This window comes from Eucalyptus grandis, chromosome 11, assembly GCF_016545825.1.
Source record: "Eucalyptus grandis isolate ANBG69807.140 chromosome 11, ASM1654582v1, whole genome shotgun sequence".
Taxonomy (NCBI): Eukaryota; Viridiplantae; Streptophyta; class Magnoliopsida; order Myrtales; family Myrtaceae; genus Eucalyptus; species Eucalyptus grandis.
Window position 1 is genome coordinate 21,209,971 of NC_052622.1, and position 19,914 is coordinate 21,229,884.

Below are 19,914 nucleotides of genomic sequence, written 5' to 3' on the forward strand. Positions count from 1 at the left end.
TGTTCGATCACACTAATTGAATGAGTCATTTGCTTCTTCATTTACGTATTTCCACGTATTATTCTTAAGAGAATTGCTTATATGACTATGCTTAATCCACTATAAAAATTAGCCACAAAAAAAAAAAACAAAAATAGAAATTATTATGGGGTCTACTCCTAAAAGAATCCAATGCTCACAATATATTATTAATCTTGCAGTAGCCCAATGACTATTATGTTAGTAAAAGCTTTATTAATCTATCACACTAATGGGTGCAAGGCTCAACTACCATAATTGCCGAAAAAGGATGATTGATGGAAAAACTAACGGATTTAGAGCCTTTTTCTTCATATGCTCCCAAGTTTTTATAGAATAAAAGCCTAGTTAGGTCTCTTTAATGAAATTTCAATGCACAGATGGAGCATTACTCTCACGCTCATCATCAGAGGAATCAAAGAACAGGGAAAGACCAATCATGCTAATTTGGCTTTACATCAATTTCATTGGAAGGCTCCTCTGCGTGTGCCTGCCAAAACGGAAAAAATCAACAGAAAAGAAATCTTCCTCTTGTTTGGTCAAGTCTTCTCTTGTTGCTCACCCTCTCTCCAATTGACTTCGTCTCTTTCTCACACGCTGATCGCTTCTGGCGTGTGAGTTAAAGGCTAAGATGGTGGACGAATTGTTATGCCAATCGATTCGCGGAGCTATATTAGCGTTTCAAAGCCCTCCTTCGAGCAGCCTTGGGAATCAATCGGTACCCTTCAATTAGTGTTGAAGTGGAATTGGGATTTCTTAAAGATGGTGTTCAATCTCCGAACCTACAGTTTTACCGAGTCCGATGAAGGTGATCCAACACCTCCTAAAAGCTTCTCTCTAAAGCAGCTCCGAGTCGCGACAGACAACTTCAGCAGCAAGAACATCGTGGGGGACGACTGGTACGGCACAGTTTACAGGGGAAGCTTGGCCGATGGTTCGCTAGTGGCAGTAAAGAGAGCAAGCTCTGTCGATTGGTTGAGGGAGGAGCACTTTGAATCAGAAGTGCAAGTGGGAAGCGCGGTTTCGACACACCCAAACGTGCTATGCCTAAGGGGCTTTCACAGGACCCAAAAAGAGCTCTTATTGGTGTATCCCTTGATGATTAACCATAGCCTATCTTACAATCTTACAGAGAGGCAGGATCGGTTTGCCCGACCTATTGATTGGACTACTCGCAAGCGAATAGCCTTGGGAGCAGCGAGGGGGCTTGCCCACCTTCACAATCAAGGTAACTTTAAGATCATGCATCGCTACATCTGTGCGTCAAGCATACTGCTGAATGTGGATTTCGAGGCCGTGATAGGACTTTTCCGTTTCCCCATGATCATGCATGAGAGAAATGCAGAAGAAGGGACTATTGAGTGGATAACGTGCATGCCGCCAAGGCACGGAGCCGGAGTTTCATTCTCATCTCCAGCAGAAGAAAATTCAGCTGATTCTGGCTTCGATTCTCTAACCTGTCATTGCTATGAAGATGTTTATGTCAGCACCCCCATCACTGGCAAATTTGGGTTTATTGCCCCTGAGTACTTATACACAGAAAAGTGCACGCTGAAGAATGATGTCTTCGCATTTGGGAGAATGCTTCTCGAGTTAATCTCGGGACAACTGATTAACAACTTTCTCACTGAAGTAATCGGTGGGGAAGCTTTCTTGCCAGAGGATGGGGTTAGAAAACTTATGAATAAAGACCAGTTGGGAAGGGTGATGGATCCCAATTTGCAGGGGAACTACGCGGAAGAACAAGCAGAGCAACTACTCCGATTGCCATTGTTATGCTCACACGAAGATCCATCTGTTCGACCAGAGATGTCTGAAGTGGTTAGGATGCTCGAAAGCCAGTTTCTTCAGCGGGACCCTAGTACAAGGAGTAGTTGGAGTCAAAGTGAGTGTGACTCAACTCCATACCACTCTTTCCCTCCTTCTCCTTCTCCTCTGGGGTTTGCTCCATGACTGGCAATTCAACGCTACACCAACACCCTGGCCTTTTACCTTCAATAACGAGTTTAGCTTCTATGTTTCTCTTCCTAAACTCTATATGTTCCTTTTCACTTTCATTCGTATGATCTTTCTTTACTAATTTCCTTTGATTTTTTTGAGATATATAGCTCTTCCTTTATGCAATGACTGCTATCTTCTACATTTGTCATCAAATTGAAAACTAGTAACTGAAATAAAATTCAAGGCGTCACCTTCTAATATATCGAATTAATGGTGAATGAATGTTTGAGTTTATTAAGAAAGTTCTATTGTTCGAACGACAATTGAAATCCAACATAAAGTCGTCCTTAGAAGACATTGATAAGATCAGTCGCACATGCGTGCACATCAATCCTTATTTATGCAAGAGAATCAAAGTCGTCGGCACTTTCATTCTCGGCCTGCGTCTTTCAAATTTGTTTCTCTGGTTTCAGAGGAGGATATGGTTGGACTAGTTGGCTTTGACTTTCTTCTCTGCGGGGGTAAACTCATATGGAGCTTGCAAGAACTTTCTCGGTGATGGGAGTCGTCAATTCAAGACAACGCTTGTGCATCAATTTCTTGTAGGCTCAAGTTGGGACTTCTAAAATCCGGGTATACACTTTCCACAATTCACACCTACCTAGGCCCATTTCAGATACTTCTGGGCAATGTTTCCACCCACGGAATCTCCATTTTGTCTTAATTTAGTTGGTTATCTGCTATTCGCGGAGAGGCAATGACAAGAGCAATGGCATTATTAGTTCGATTCCTCACATCTACACTTCTCTTGAGCTCTCACTAATTGTCAGCGAGTTGGGGAATGAGGAGACTTATGCTGAATGTCATGTTGTGCAAACGGATCGTGCACTTGTGAGAGGTTTTAATGACCGGCTTAATTATGCGGTTGTGCATTTCCTTCATGTCTAGAAGAAAACGCCCAAGCAAGGGATTGTGCTTCCTATCAGATTGATATTTTTTAAATGACTTCAAAGATTAACCAATCCCAAATTTGTTTCAACTAGCAATTCTTTGGTGGAAATCATCCCTTTGGCTCACTACCATTAGTTTTAAAAGATCAAGGACAATATTAATTTGAGATTTTTGTAAGACAATAATTTGTTTATGGTATATGTCTCAAGTGATAAATATAATACTCAGACCTAGAGGGGCTGAATAAGTGTTAAAAAAAATCTTAACAAATAAGTATGGAATAAAATAAATTGCTCACAAAGTTTGTATGAGGATAAAAAGAATGAAACTCTAGACTTCTATGATAACTAGAAATAGTGCAACGGACTTTAAATGAAGGAGTCGGAGTTGAGGAAAGAGAGAAGTGCACACGAATTTTATAGTGGTTCGACTTAAATCAAGTATATGTCCACTCTCCCACACTAACAGTCCACTGGCTAGATTCCACTATATAATCAAACAAGAGATTACAACTATTTATGTAAGGCAAGTGAAATTCTTCGTCAAAGAGCTAAATGATGTAGAATAATTTCTTAATAAGTTTATTTTGGATCTGTGTCACAAGAATGATAAGATTGATTCTGGACTTTTCCTCATTCTAGACACAATCTCGTTTTGGACTTCGTAAGAACGGGAAGTGCTTATGGGGATAAACGGACTTTGGCAAAAGTCTTCGATAGTTCCTCAAAAACAATTTTAAAGGAAATATGTTCTTAAGATAAGCGTTAGAACCAGAAAGTTTTGTCAACTTTAAAACTTAGTAGGAGTTTTCTTAAGAATCTCTCTCTTTTTTATGGTGACAAAACTTTCACACAAATTTGAACATAATATCTATATTATCCTACAAATCAACACTTAAGTAGCACAACTTATGGAATAAACAGTCGTTAGAGAATAAGCAAACAAAGCAAACAAGATAGATATAACATTTCTTAAAAGTCTGCAAAAACTCATAATCCAGCACATCAAAACACTTAAAATCTACACAAAGTCTTCCCTTTTTTGTCAATAGCAAAAGGGTCCAAAAAAAAAAAACTGCAGATTAATAAAACATAACAAACCATTAAACACACTAAAATGATTAGAATTTCTTAAAAGAGATGAAGATTTTTCAAAAATCAAGACTTTCTGGGAAGTCAGACAAGATGGAAATCTTCCAAATTTTGCACAACCTCCTCAAGCTTAGTCATGCATTGACCAAAGGCAGTTTCGATCTTAGCCAAATCCTAGATTGCTTGTTGTTTGTTGTTTTGAACATCTTCTGCAATAGACTGTACCTGTCCACTGAGAGAAGGTGCTGTGGAGGCAAGGGAAGCATGCAATTTTTTTGTATTTCAACCTCCATTCCATACTAATGTGTGTTGATTTCTAGAAGAAGTTCCACTATGCAAGGATAGTTCAAATCTAGTTCGATCTGAGCACTAGCCTCCACAAAGTAAACTAGAGAAATATCCAAACTTGAAATGAGACCAGTTTGTACCTTGGAAGTATTTTCCTTCCCCTTGAACATCAGCATGTTGTTCCTCAAGGAAATGAGAAGCATAGATGTCCTCTACGTCTAATGGAGAACGACTGATACCATCACTGATAGTTAGTTCTGCATGCTACTCCTAAGGAGTTTTCTCACCAATTTCCCTTATTTATGTACCATCAGTCTGAGTGACCAAGGTTCTCCTACTGTATCATGATCTTTTTTAGTTTCCTTCTACTACTGATCTTCAACAACTTGTTGTTGATCTTGTCCCTCATGATCACCTCTTGCAACATCATCAACATTGTCCCTAGCATCATATCCTTTCTTGTTGGATTCTTTCTGATGGTTTTAACTGGTGATGGGCTTAAGGCCCGTCCGCCCATGCTGGGCCCAAAAGGACCGACCCACGGGAATAGAGCCCGTGGATGGGGGAAGGTATAAAAGGGAGGAGAGAGAGAGAGATGACACTGGTTGGAAACAGAAAACGAATGTACATCTTCTCCCAATGCTCTCTCTCCCTCCTAAAAGAATAGTAAGTAAAAGGCACGTTCTTCTTCCCTTCAAGGCGTCATCGGATCGAACAGGGCCAGTTTCTCTTCCTCTATCGGCGTCGGTGTCTAATCTGTGGCTAACAAGGTACGCTCGAATCCGTGGTGTGCTTTACGATCGGTGATACGTGTTATTCCTGGGCCTCGTCTTCCGCATTGATTTAGGGGTTTGATTTAGTGTCGAATCCGTTTTTCGGGGATCCGATATTCCCAACATTGGTATCGAGCCCTAGTTCACGTTTTCCCGATCTTTTTGAAGTTTTTTGATTGATTTTTCGCGAAAGTAATTCGGCCGTACGGATCGGGGCGAGAAATCCCGACACCCGAGACCTGTTCGTCCTTTTTTCAGCGTTTCCGTAAGTCGAAATCAATTTTTGAAGGAACTAGGTGAAAGAGGTCGTCGAGGCGAGTCCGGCGACATGTCGTGCGCCGCCGGGCGACGCCGCACGCGCCCACACGCGCGGCCAGAAGCCGCTGCGCGTGGGCGCGATGCGCCCGGAAGCGCTGGCTCGCCCAGCGCGTGCGACACACGCGCCGGTCGGCGAACCGGCACGTGCTCGCCGCCGGCCGGCAAACCGGCACGCGACGGTCCGCGGACCGACGCATGCCGGCCGTCGGCATGACGTCACCCAATGGTCGAGAATCGCTAGGGTGACGTCATCGATGACGTTAGCACGACGACGTTCACGGGCGGTCACCGGCCAGCGACCCGACTCGCGGACGCCCGGCATGCGCGCGGCACGTGCCGTCTGTTCGCCCGGCCGGCCAACCGGTCCGACGACGACCGTTGACCCGTTGACCGACGACCGTTGACCGTTGACTTTGACCGTTGACCCAAAAAAAAAAATTGTTTCTTTTTCAATTATGTCGTGTGGGTTAGAGGTAATCCATTTTTTGTTCTGCATTTGTTGCATGAATCATGGAAAATTATGTATTTTCCATTTTGTTTATTGTGGATTATAAGTGATCCATTTATTGGTTCGCATTTGTTGCAAGAACTATGATGCGTTATGCAAGAATACCGCAATCCCGAGAATGAACGAAGGAAGAGCTAGGCGAAAAGGCTGATGAAAGAGTTAGCGATTATCGGTGGCTTGATGGTGATTCAATATCACACATGGTCGGGTCAATCGATGATACAGAAATCATCCGGAATGGTTATCTTATGCCAGATTTTGAGAAGGTGCCGGCTTTGATGAACACTCTTCCACCTGAATGGCAAGCAAGTGTTAGATCGGCTATGGGAGGTCAACGTGGTCCCGGATTATAGGGGCTAGTGGAAGCTTTTGTAAGAGAATACTATAGGATTGAGTTGGCCAAAACTTCAACCCTTAGATTGAGCGCCACATGGCGCAGAGTGAATGCGCCTTGGTGGCGACATGAAAGCTCTCCAAAAGTTTTCCCATGGTTGGCAAATGTGCCTTCAGTTTTCTCAGATACTTTGACTGATAGATTAGAAGGGACTTTCCTATTTATTTCTTACATTAGTTTGAGATGTTTTTGAGTGATGAATATCTCTTTCTATGTTGATATTTCTTTTGGATATATTACTTAGTGTAATGAATTGTTGTATTAGTTGAAAGCATTATTATTTCATTGGATGTCAATTATCGTTACTTTGTTAATTGCTGATTCTTTGTGGGTAGTTAGTCAGGTAGTTATAGAAGTTTTTGTAACTTCATAAAATTTGTTTTGCATAAGACAATTATATTAATGATAGTTTTAAGTTAGGATTTTGGAGGATGATTGGAAACATAGTGACCTTTGATTCTGAAACCTTACTTGAAATTATTCATTAATATGATGGGTCTGTGCAAATAGGGATGCATAAATGATAGGCATTAATTATTCGTGCATGCATGTCTGATGTGTTCAGATTGATGTTTTCAGCAACTAAGAACGTAATTGCTGATATGAACGGCAACAATTGTGAAATATTGAATATGAAGATTCAATATGTGCTGGAAAAGCAAGAAGCACTAGAAGCTCTTGACCATGTTATGGAAGATCTTGAGGATGTTGTGCGCCGACTTGAGCTGGTAGAGGACCGCTTAACTGCATGTGAGCTGAAAATAGATATTTGCAATGCTGGTTCTAGCTCAGAAAGGGCTTTGAGCTCTAAGCGCAAGCGTATTGATTCGTTCAATATGTGGGAATGCAAAAGATCAAGTCCTTATTGCAAGAAATCAAGAGTTAACCAATACAAGAGAGGAAAACGTCCTCAAGTGAAGAAAATGTCGAGGGTGAGGTGTTACAATTGTGACAAGAAGGGTCATTATGCTCGCGACTGTTGTGAGCCAAAGAAGGTACACACCTCTTGTACATTTAAGAACTTTGCTTATGTGTCAAGTTATGTATTATTGGCTGAATCCAATCCTTTGTGGACTGTAGATTCAGGAGCAACAGACGATGTGGCGAAGGATAGAGGATCCTTCGTGGAAGTGACGAACCCAGTACCAACTGGAACTAAGTGGATCTATGTGGGATATAACTCCAGAGATGAAGTTAAAGGGATTGGCACCTGCCAATTAAACGTGTGTGATGGACGCACCTTGTTCCTACATGATGTTCTATATGCTCTGGAGATTCGTCGAAATTTAAGTGTCTGTTTTGATGTTGGTTAAGCTTGGTTTTGGTATGAACTTCCATAATAAAGGTGTAGATTTGTGTTTAGATACAAACTACTATGGTTGTGGTCACTTTCTGGATGGTTTTGTTGTACTGAATGTTGACTGTGGTGATGTCAATATGTTATTCCCTTGTTTCACGACTTTTACTTCATGTGATAATGATGTGAATGTGTGGCATGCTAGACTTGGTCATATTGGCCAACAACATATGAATAGACTAGCCAAAGAGGGCTTGTTGGGTAATATTGAAAAAGTCGATTTGTCCATATGTAAGCATTGCCTAGAAGGGAAAATGACAAGGAAACCATTTGGAAAAGGTAAAAGAGCTGACGTTCCTCTGCATTTAATCCATTCTGACGTTTGTGGTTCAATGAATGTGAGAGGAAGGCATGGGACTGTTTACTTCATCACTTTTAATAGATGATTATACTCGATTCGGATATGTCTATTTGATTTCTCATAAATCTGAAGTAATAAGTTGTTTTAAAAGGTTTATGAACCTGGAAGAGAATCAATTAGACAAGAAAATAAAAGCATTGAGATTCGATCGAGGTCGAGAATATTTATCTGATGAGTTCAGAAAATTATGTGATGAAAAAGGAAAAGAAAGACAGTTGTCTATTCCATATACTCTTCAACAAAATGGTGTTGCGGAGAGAAGAAACAAAACCCTACTGGAAATGATTAGGTCCATGATGGCGCATGCTAACTTACATATAATTTTTTGGAGTGATGCGTTGTTAACTGCTGCCTATATACTTAACCAGATGCCTTCCAAATCAGTTAGTTCCACTCCATATGAGTTATGGACAGGTAGAAAACCAGACTTAAGTTTTCTTAAGCCATGGGGTTGTACTGTCTATACTCATGAGTCCTCTCACAAGTTTAGGAAATTGGGTCCTAAAGGCAAGAAGAGTATTTTAATGAGATACTCCAAACACTCGAAAGGGTATGTGTTCGTATGTGAGCAGGAAAGTGGGAGTATAACTGAATTTGAATCACGGGATGTCACATTCTTAGTGGATGAATTTCCTAAGAATGGCAAAATAGGGGAAAATTGTTCCCTATTTGAAACCTTGGATCAAGATAATGATATTAGTGGAGTTCGTCCAAGTGGGAGTAATATGAGAAGTGATGAATTGAATTCAACTCATTCTCAATTACAACCACATGATGAGATAATATCATCATTATCTAATCCGAGTGGGAGCATAATGGGAATGATGTGCTAAGTGTACAATCTCCCATATAGCGAACAAGTCGCCAAAGTATTCCCCATCGACGTTTTGACATTGAAGGGGAAACTTTTATGATTGCTCCACAAGATGAGGATGAGCCAAGAAATATTAATGAGGCTCTGAATTGCCCTAATAAGGAAAAATGGATTCATGGAATGGAAGAGGAAATGGAGTCAGTGAAATCAAACCAAGTCTCGGAACTGGTTGATCTTCCAAAAGGACGTAGAGCTATTGGGAATAAGTGGGTTCTCAAAATAAAGCGAAAGGCTAATGGCTCGATTGAAAGGCATAAGGCTCGCCTTGTGGCGAAGGGGTATAATCAACAGGAAGGAATTGATTATGAAGATACGTTTTCTCCTGTAGTGAGATTTACCTCGATTCGCATTATTCTAGCAATAGTGGCTAGTCTGGATCTTGAGTTACATCAAATGGATGTAAAGACTACTTTCCTCAATGGAGAATTAGAGGAATAAATATATATGGAACAACCTGCTGGTTTCATAGTGAAAGGCCAAGAAGAAAAAGTATGTCGACTTTGGAGGTCGATATATGGCATGAAGCAGTCGTTAAGACAATGGTATATACGTTTTCATAATGCCATAATGGCATATGACTTTACAATGATAGATGAGGATCATTGTATATATATTAAAAGATCCAAGAATCAATTAGTGATCATATCATTATATGTTGATGATATACTAATTGCCGGAAACAATATGGAGCTTGTCAATACTGTCAAAAGTTGGTTGTCTTCCAATTTTGAATTGAAAGATATGAGATTGTAAACCCATAGACACTCCTATTGCAAAAGGTGAAGGATTGAGCCATAAACTGTGTCCAAGGACTCCACAAGAGAAGGAACAAATGAAACATGTTCCTTATGCTAGTGCTGTTGGGAGCTTGATGTACGCTATGATGTGTACAAGACCTGACATATGTTATGCGTTTGGAATGGTGAGTAGATATCAATCCAACACAAGTCAAGCACGTTGGAAAGCCGTTAAATGAATACTAAGGTATCTAAAGGGGACTGCTGATTATACGTTGAGTTATTATGGAAAGGATCTGCTCCTCAAAGGCTATTCTGATGCTGATTGGGGAGGAGATTTAAATGAAAGAAAATCTACCTCTGGAATTGTTTTCTTACCGAATAATGGCACCATATGTTGGAGCAGTAAGAAACAAAAGTGTATAGCCTTGTCCACGATGGAAACTGAGTTCGTGGCATTATCGTGCAGCAATAAAAGAAGATGTTTGGCTTAAGAGATTATTGGATCATTTAGGTGTTATTTGAAGTGCTGCAGATTCATTGTTGGTTAACTGTGATTGCCAAGCGGCAAAAGCGTACACCAAAGATCCAAAATATTATGGTAAGACCAAACATATAAATACCAAGTATACTTTTGTCAAGGATATGGTTGCACGAAATGATGTGAACTTAGAGTACATACTACGTATAGAATGGTAGCATATCCCAAGAAAAAGCTAATACCTAGATATGTGTTTTGTGGCCATATGAAATCTCTAGGATTGCGTAGAGGATGATACACTAGATTATAATTTCCCTGAAGTGTTAACATTTGATGAATTTGTGTTTTTTCATCATTAATGCCTATAAATCTTTGTTTGATCTTTATGCATCTTAATGCTCAGTGCATTATTTTAAGTTGAGAAAGTATGTCGAACAGATATAAGATTAGTCCACTCACACGGGTAATCGCCTCTATTTACTGTGTGATAAATAGAGATGAGACTGTTTTTAAGCTTATTATCTAGGTGATAATAGAGAGCTCAAGCTTAAAATACGTATGTCGCCTTAACTGCGTATTAAGATGAGAACATAATACTTACTATGTCCGAAAGTAAAATACCCCACATATTTTACTTTAACTGTCTATGATGCCGGATGTGAGTTCGATGAATTTTGTGAATGAGTAGATACGTGAACTCAAGTTAGACATTGGGTATGTTTGAACTATCATCTGTACGGTATTGAAAGGTGTAGACATACGCTCCATGGGAAATGAGTTAATACCGTAATACGTATTTCATACTACGTATGCATGAAACGACCAATAAGAGTGGCAAAAGTTTGATCTCAACTTTTATGACGTGTGAGACTCTTGAGGAAAAGAGTTCCTCAATTTTTTAGTCCCCTCATGACTCTTACTTATTCTCAAAATTTCTATTTAGTGTTTACTATCGTAGGATGTTGCCAATGGTCATGAGGTTGATTCGATCTAATGGGGCATTTCTAGAAAAGCAAGCTGAACTGAAATTGAGAGTTTGAAGGGAAGAGGAAAATCGAATTTGGAGAATCACATTGTAGTTTTTGTATTCACCGGTTAACCAATTATGACTGTCTTTGTGATAATCATAATTGTGAATACAATATATATATATATATATATATATATATATATATATCATTGTTTGAAAGAGATCAAGAGAGATATAAATGTGATTGATCGATCTAGGGTACTACATACTAAATCTACTCGGAGTGTGATGCCCATTATGAGCTACTATATATTCCTAACAGATGTATGGCAACGAGCTCTCAAAGTATGCTGGTCGCACGGATTATTCACCGGTATGAATGTTGAAGAGAGGTAAAGAGAATCATGTTCAGCCCACCATGTACGAGTGGGAGATGATGGTTTTAATTGGTGATGGGCTTAAGGCCCGTCCCTATCTTGGGCCCAAAGGCCCGGCCCACGGGAATAGAGCCCGTGGATGGGGGAAGGTATAAAAGGGAGGAGAGAGAGAGAGATGACACTGGTTGGAAACAGAAAACGAACGTACGTCTTCTCCCAACGCTCTCTCTCCCTCCTAAAAGAACAGTAAGTAAAAGGCACGTTCTTCTTCCCTTCAAGGCGTCATCGGATCGAACAGGGCCAGTTTCTCTTCCTCTATCGGCGTCGGTGTCTAATCTGTGGCTAACAAGGTACGCTCGAATCCGTGGTGTGCTTTATGATCAGCGATACGTGTTATTCCCGGGCCTCGTCTTCCGCATTGATTTAGGGGTTCGATTTAGTGTCGAATCCGTTTTTCGGGGATTCGATATTCCCAACACTTTCTAATCACCATCATCCTCATCTTCTTCTTTGTCCTGCTCCTCTCTATCTTTTTCACCCGCTTCTTCTTCATCACTCTCGTCTTGTTGGTCCATCTCACTCTCTTTTGCTTGCTCTTCATATTATGCTTCCACAACAATGCTTACAATAATATCAAAGAGAGTGTCATATTCATCTTCTTCCTCATCCTCATCTTGTAATAGCAAATTAGGTCTTTCTCTCGTGTGGATCCTAGAGACTACACTCTTGTCTTTTTTTTCTTTTTCTGACTGCAAACCCGATCTCAGTCAAACTAGCAAATCCCTTCTTTACGTGCTCCCAAACTTCATAAATTCCCTTTAATTTCATTTTGGAGATCATCTTAAAACCAATTTGCATGGGAGGCAGAGTTCTGGAGCAAAAGTAGGAAGGAAGTGGGATCTAGAAATGTTTGAAGAGTTTGGTTACCTAGGCGCCACAAGGAAGTTGACATTTTTCTTTCATCACCATTCGGTACATATGCAGCAGAATGGTGTGTGGCAGAGAGAAAACTACTCTATTGCAAATGACTCACATCATTTTGGCCTCAAACTTAGAGACATCAATCTTTGAAGCAGCCTTGGGTCTAATGTAATTTATGATGGTTTTGTGAAGCAAAATTGGAAGTAGACAATCTAGAGTAGGTTATGTGCTACTTAAGCACTTTCTCATTTGAGGCATTGATAGGCATAAAGTCACTTCTTTCCACTCCTAGAATGTCAACTAGCAAATTAACATCCACATCAAAAGCCTTTTCACATACAGTGAATTGAATATGTGTGAAAGCTGAAATTGACAAATTTGAGTAGAACTAAGCGGTTAGTTATGGATAAGCATAAAATGTTTCTAAACAGAAGTCCTCCATTTGAAGTTTGGCGAACTGTTCCCTCAGATTCACTTTAATTGTCTCTAGAAAATCAAAATCCACAGTGTGGGGATTAATCACACCTCGGTTCAAAATTGAGCATAAGCCTCTTTATGCTTTGTACACCTAAATAATTTCCTTTTATAGCCTGTAACTTCAATTGCAAAACCAAGTTTAAACTGAAAATTTTTAAACATTCGCTCATCGTCGTCTTCCTTCTTTCCTTCAGTTAGACCTTCGATTCCAAAATGAGGATCAATAGGAAATACCGTTAATTCCTCCTCCGCTCTACCAAATTTCACTAACCATAGTTTTTCTATGGCTCTCATGAACAATGTCTTGTTTACATACCCATTTGCTTTAGGAAAGCAATAAAAAAATCTATAGGACATCCTCCCTTCTTCAAAAACTCACAATGTTTAAAAAGAATATCAGGCTTTCTTACCAAAAGAGGGATTGCTTCCTGAATGACTTCTTGTTCCATGGAAGGTCGATTGGTGTTTTGCGAGATTCATCTCTAGTAAGATCGGAGTGTGTTTGAGTATTCCTCACAAGTCGATACCCTCGATTGGCTATGCAGGATGACTTTTGTTATGAAGAGATTAAGACTAACTTGGAAGATTTTGAAAACATGATGGAGAAGTGATCAAGGCTAGGGTTCATGTATCGTTGATTGCAAGAGAGGAATTAAGGCTTACGAGGAGTGCATTTGAGAGAAGTGGAGAAAGAAATTTTCAAAGAGAATGAATGAAGCAACCAAAGAGACGTGAAGGAAAATTTTGGAAAATTTTGAAAAAGATTGAGAAAATTTTAGGAAATTTCAAAAAAAAAAATATTTTGAGAAAATTAGGAAATAACAATTCTCAAAAACTATCAAAGGCAAGTAAATATTTGAATAAAAATAAAATATTTGTACATGTTGAAAAGAAAAGAAATTTATGCACCAAAATTTGAAAATTAATTACTTGGGTCTGAATGAGATTCCAAATAAATGTCACTTCCAGAAGGTTGCCTTTGAAAATCTATCTTATGTAAACCTTAACTAAAAGGGTAAGTTATGTGCAATTTATTACGAATGAATTCAAACATATCTTTATAGAGGCTTGGTGAAAATATCTACTAGTTGATTCTTTGAATCAACAAATTGAATATCGATTTCATCACTTTGCACATAATCTCTTATGAAATAGTGTCGGATTTCAATATGTTTTGCTTTTGAATGAAGATTGGGATTTTTAGTAAGGTTGATTGCATTGATTTTAGTACAAGATTCTTCTATTCAAAGTCTCTTAGTTGTTGCTTGATCCATAGAATTTGAGAACAACAACTACCAAGAGCAATATATTATGCTTCTACGGTTGATAGCCACATTGTTTTGCTTCTTGGAGGACCAAGATACCAACATATCTCCCAAACATTGGCAAATCCTAAAAGTACTTTTCATGTTGACTCTTCAACCAATTAGATCAGTGTCTGAGTATCCAAATAGAGTAAAGTCTCTTTCTTTCAGATATCATAGATCTAATTTTGGATTAGTGGCAACATATTTAATAATTCATTTAACAACACTAAGATGTGATTCTCTAGGATCAACTTGAAATCTAACATAGATGCACACACTGAATAAAATGTTAGGACGTGATGCAATAAGATAGAGAAGAAAACCGGTCATGTTTCTGTGAATCTTTTGGTTCACTTTCTTCCCATCTTCATCTTTATTGAGTTTGGAAGAGCTTGACATAGGAGTTTCAGTCTTCTTATAGTTCTCCATTTCAAACTTCTTAATAACATCTTTCGCATATTTCTCTTGATACATGACGGTTCATTCTTTAGATTATCTGACTTGTAGACCTAGAAAGAATGTCAATTCAACCATCATGCTCATCTCGAACTCTTCCTACATAGATTTAGAAAAATTATTGCACAAAAGTTCATTAGAAGAACCAAAGATGATGTCATCTACATATATTTGAACAAGTAAGAAATCTTTGCCTTCATTTTGATAAATAAAGTGGTGTCAGCTATACCTTTCTTAAAACTATTACTCACTAGAAACTTGCTAAGTCTCTTATACCAAGCTTGAGGTGCTTGCTTCAAACCGTATAAAGCTTTCTTCAGTCTATAGATAAAAAAAAAAATTCTAAGATCTTCAAATCCTAATGGTTGTTTTGCATAGACTTGTTATAGATGAAACCATTAAAAAAAGCACTTTTAATGACCATCTGAAAAAATTTAAAGTTATAAAAGCATGCATGAGCAAGCAATAGCCTTATGGCTTCTGATATGGCTATTGATGCATATGTTTCATCATAGTCTATCCATTTTTCTTATGCGGAACCTTTTGCCACGAGCCTTACTTTGTTTCTGGTCACCTTGCCATTTTCATCCATTTTATTTCTAAATACCCACTTAGTTCCAATCATAGACTTTCTTTTTTATTTGGGAACCAACTCCCAAACATCATTGATTGTAAATTGCCAAAGTTCTTCTTGCATAGCCTCTATCCAACTTTCATTAGATAAAACTTCTTCCACTCCCTTCGGTTCTACTTCTGAGATAAGTGTCAATGCTTCTTAATCTTATTTACCCTTGGATCTAGTACGGATTCCTTCTTCTATATTTCCAATAATGAGATCTTGAGGATGACTTGACTTGTGCTTCCAATTTTTGTTGTATTTGTCCTTTCCTTCAAGAGTCTCCTGGGTCTAAGGGGGTTCTTCTAACTTCTCTACAACTTGGGACAAATTCAACAAGAAGCTGGTTCTAGTTAGGAAATTCGAACTTTGTTAAGTCTGAGACCAACTCAGATTCTTCAAGTTGAGTCTGATTTTATTGATTTTGTAAGACTTCTTGAAATTTGGCATTCATTGATTCTTCCACAATCTGGATATTTTTATTGAAGACTTTATATGCCTTGCTTGTGGTGGAGTAACCAAGAAAACCTTCATCTAACTTGTCTTCAAACTTACCCGGATGGCCATTTGCATTTTTCGAGATAAAACACTTGCAACTAAACACGTGAAAATAATAAATATTCAATTTTTTACCTTTGTAAATCTTATAGGGGGTATTCTCTAGGATGGACCTCAGATATATTTTGTTAATTATATTACAAGTAGTAGAGACTGCTTCTGCCCAAAAATGAGAAGAGACTCTACTTTTAATTAACAAAGTTTTGGCCATTTCTTGTAAAGACCGATTTTTCCTTTTACAACTCCATTTTGCGTTGGAGTGTCAGGAGAGGAGAAAATATATTGAAGACCATTTTCATCACAAAAACTTGTAAAATATTTATTTTCAAATTCTCTCTCATAGTTTGTTTTGATGCTAGAAATAGCATAGCCCTTCTCATTTTGAAATTTTTAGCAAATTTTGAAAAATAGGAGAAGGTTTCTACTTTATTTGCCAAAAAGAAAACCCAAGTAAATTTTAAATGATCATCAATGATTACCAAACAATATTTCTTACCTCTAATGCTTTGGTTCTCATTGGTCTAAAAAGATCCATGTGTAGAAGCTGCAAAATACGGTTAGTAGAGATATGGTTTATAGATTTAAAAGAGCTTATTCCCTATTTTCCTAAAGTGCATGCAGTGCACAACTCAGACTCCTGGTAAGCCATCCTTGGAAGACCACATACCAACTTCTTGGTAGATAGTTTGGCTATTTGCTTCATGCTCACATGTCCAAGCTTGCAATGCCATAAACTTGCCTCATCTTGAATAGAAATTAGGCATCGAAAATTTTCTGGATTTATGTCCATAAGGTATATATTGCCATGCTTTCGTTCGGTGAAAGTTTGAAGATCTCTTGACTAACTCCGGAACAAACATTCTCTTGGAAATTGATTCTGAAGCCTATGTCACACAGTTGGCTAATACTTAGAAGGTTGTAAAGAAACATTATCGATGATCAAACTGCCAATTTTCACTGTTCTTTGCTCAACAAATTTTCCCTTGTTGTTTTCACCAAAGCAAATATTTCCTCTTCTTTGTTTTTTCTAATTTGATAAAGTTACTTGAATCTCCTGTTATATGCCTAGAACATCTATTGTCCAAGTATCATTTACTCTTTCTCTTAATGGTAACCTGCAATTAAAAGAAGAACTAAAACTTTGTTTTGGTACCTAAATTTTCTTGGGTCCTAAAGAGTTAGTGATAAAAACTATGTTTGCTCAATCCTTCTTAATAGGCCTCAAGACTTTAAGACATTTATTCTCAAAATGTTCTAACTCTCCACACTTGGAACATTTAAGAGCATTTTCACCAACAAGTTTTGTAAAAAAAATTTGGAAATGATTTTTGTAAGCAAGTATGGGAGGTCTTTATCTGAGTCTCTCGTTGACTTTTGGAAAATCAATCAAAACATTACTTTCTTTATTAAAACCCAAACCAGATTTGTTGTAATGAGGAATTTGAACGGAAAGAATATGTTCTAAGGTTTTTGATCCATTTGAAAATTTTGTTGTAATGTTTGATTTTCCTTTTTCAAAAATTCATTTTCTTTGGAAAGTGAATCATGTATTTCATTCAAATCATCAAAATTATTGTTCAGATTCTCAAACTTTTCTTTCCAAAGATTTTCTATTGTTTGAGTTTAGAATTTTTCCTCTTCAATTCGGAGATTCTTTTAGGAGATGATTTAAAGTTCAAACAAAGCTCATTAATATACTTAGAAACTTTAATTGGAACTTCATAATGTCGTACCTAAATCTCCTTGTCCAATTCCGAGTCAGAGTCAAATTCCGAGTCTGAGACAAATTTAGCCATCGGACAAATGTTTGCATACTCCTCGTCACTTTTTTCACATTCTATACCATTTCAAGTTTCTACTTTTAGTGCCCTCTTGTACTTCCCGTATTTTCCTTTCTTCTTTATCAGCAAAGGACAATTTGGCTTGACATGCCCCATTTTCTTACACTCAAAGCATATCACATCTTTATTTGATTCATCTTCTTCCATTGCCTTCTCAAGGAATTTTGTTTGTTTTGTTTCTTCCAGTTGAACTTCTTTCCCTTCTTATTCAGCTTTTTGAAGTTTTTGATCAAGAGAGCAAATTCTTCATTGTCCAAGTCATCTTCTAAGTCAGTATCATTAGAATTAGCATTAGATTTAGGTACAATGGACTTTTTACCTTTTAAGTCGTCTTTATCATTGATCTATTCCACTTCATAGGATTGAAGAGTGCCAACAAGTTCATCAATGGAGGGTGGCATAATTCTTTGTGTCTCTCGTATTGAGGTCTTGACATGATTCCATTCGTTTGATAGTCCTCGCATAAGTTTGTTGACTTTCATTGGAGTAGATATTGGTTGTTCTTGATAAGTCAGACCATTCACAATATGTGTAAAACGATTGAACATATCTCCAATTGACTCTCCTGACTCATATTGGCCAAGCGGAATGTTTACTTTTGTCTCTTTTACACAATCAAAATCCCTTCATAATTAACATGAAGTCTATCGCAAACTTTTTTAGCTGTTTCACATGAAGAAATTCTATTATACTCAGTAGGAGATAAAACATAATATAGAGAATAAATGACTTTTGCATCAAGAGTCATCTCTTGATAATTTATACATGATTAGATTCTTCAGCATCCTTGTTTATGACTTCTTTGCCTTTATCTGAAACAAAACTAGCCTTTGGATTGATTCCATTTTCCACAACATCTCACTCCAAAGGATCTCTAGATCTAAGGAATGGCTTCATTTTGTTTTTCCACACACTGTATTTTAATTCATCAAAATATGGTGGTCTGGTATTACTCTTCCTTCCACAAGCCTCGGTGCCAAGATACTAGGCATAGAAAATCTTTAGTTCAGAAATAAAAACACTTAAAAAAAACGAGCACTCAGGTTTTGATACCAATTGATAAATCTAGTACTCACACCTAAAGGAGAGGTGAATAGGTAGTTAAAAGAAATCTTGACAAATATGTACGGAATAAAATAAATTGCTTGCAAAATCTATATGAGGATTAGAAATATGAAACTCCAGACTTCCATGATAACCAAAAATAGTGCAACAAACTTTAAAAAAAAAAAAAATAAGGAAAAGAGAAGTGCACATGAATTTTATAATGGTTCAGTTTGATTCTAGCATATGTCCATTCTCCCACGCTGACAGCCCACTAGTTGGATTCTACTATATGATCAAACAAGAGATTACAACTATGTAAGCTAATACTCAATGGTAGAACTCTCTATCTCACTAAGACACTCTTTTATGTTTTCTTTCTTAATCACACTTTTTTTATGCTCACAAAAAAAGACAAGTAAAATTAGAGTAGCCTTAGATTTTAAAATATCAAATTCATGTTCTTTCTATCTTCTAGACCGAATAACCTCCTTTAAATACTCCTACACACCATAGTAGCCGTTGGCAATCTCTAGAGGAACTTTCTTTCAATCAAGTCATTTGACAGAATCAATTAAAGGGATCTTGTGGCCGTTAAAGTCATGAATGAAATTTCCACTTGATTCCGATCACCGATACAATCAGAATTTTGATTTCCATAAGTAGATACTTCTCAAAAATGAACTTATCTTTAAGATTAATTTCATCAATTTGTGATTGATTCCATGAATGCATTTATATAAGGTAAGTGAAATTCTTTGCCGGAGAGCTAGAAAATATAGAATAATTTCCTAATAAGTTTATTCTAGATTTGTGTTGCAAGAACAAATAGGCGGATTCTAGACTCTTCCTTGTTCTTGACACAATCTTGTTTTGGACTTCGTCAGAATGGGAAGTGCTTTGGGGATAAATAGACTTTGGCAAAAGTCTTGGATAGTTCCTCAGAAACAACTTAAAGGAAATTTGTTTTTAAGATAAGCGTTAGAACCATAAAGTTTTTTCAGGTTCAAAACTTGGTAGGAGTTTTCTTAATATCAATGGCATCAATTTTGAATTTTTAAAGGTATTAATCAATACTCTTTTTTCTGTGGGAACCATCTAATTAAGTTTAGGTGCACCAATGCAAATGCACTCGATAAAGCCCTATGATTGTTCAGGTAGAACGTGGAGAATAGTAGAATGTTAACAAATTTGTATGTCTTAGAATAAAAAACTATTGAATTTGCTTCCTCAATTCCATGGTTCATAAACAAGT

The 19,914-nt window shown here is 37.7% G+C and overlaps 1 protein-coding gene across 1 annotated transcript; it reads left to right on the forward strand.

The window, feature by feature from the left end:
* Positions 1–780: 780 nt before the first annotated feature.
* LOC104430999 (BRASSINOSTEROID INSENSITIVE 1-associated receptor kinase 1-like) lies at positions 781–1,971 on the forward strand. The gene has a single exon (XM_010043697.2). It carries the CDS (start codon positions 781–783, stop codon positions 1,969–1,971), a length of 1,191 nt encoding a protein of 396 aa, XP_010041999.2.
* The last annotated feature ends 17,943 nt before the right edge of the window (positions 1,972–19,914 follow it).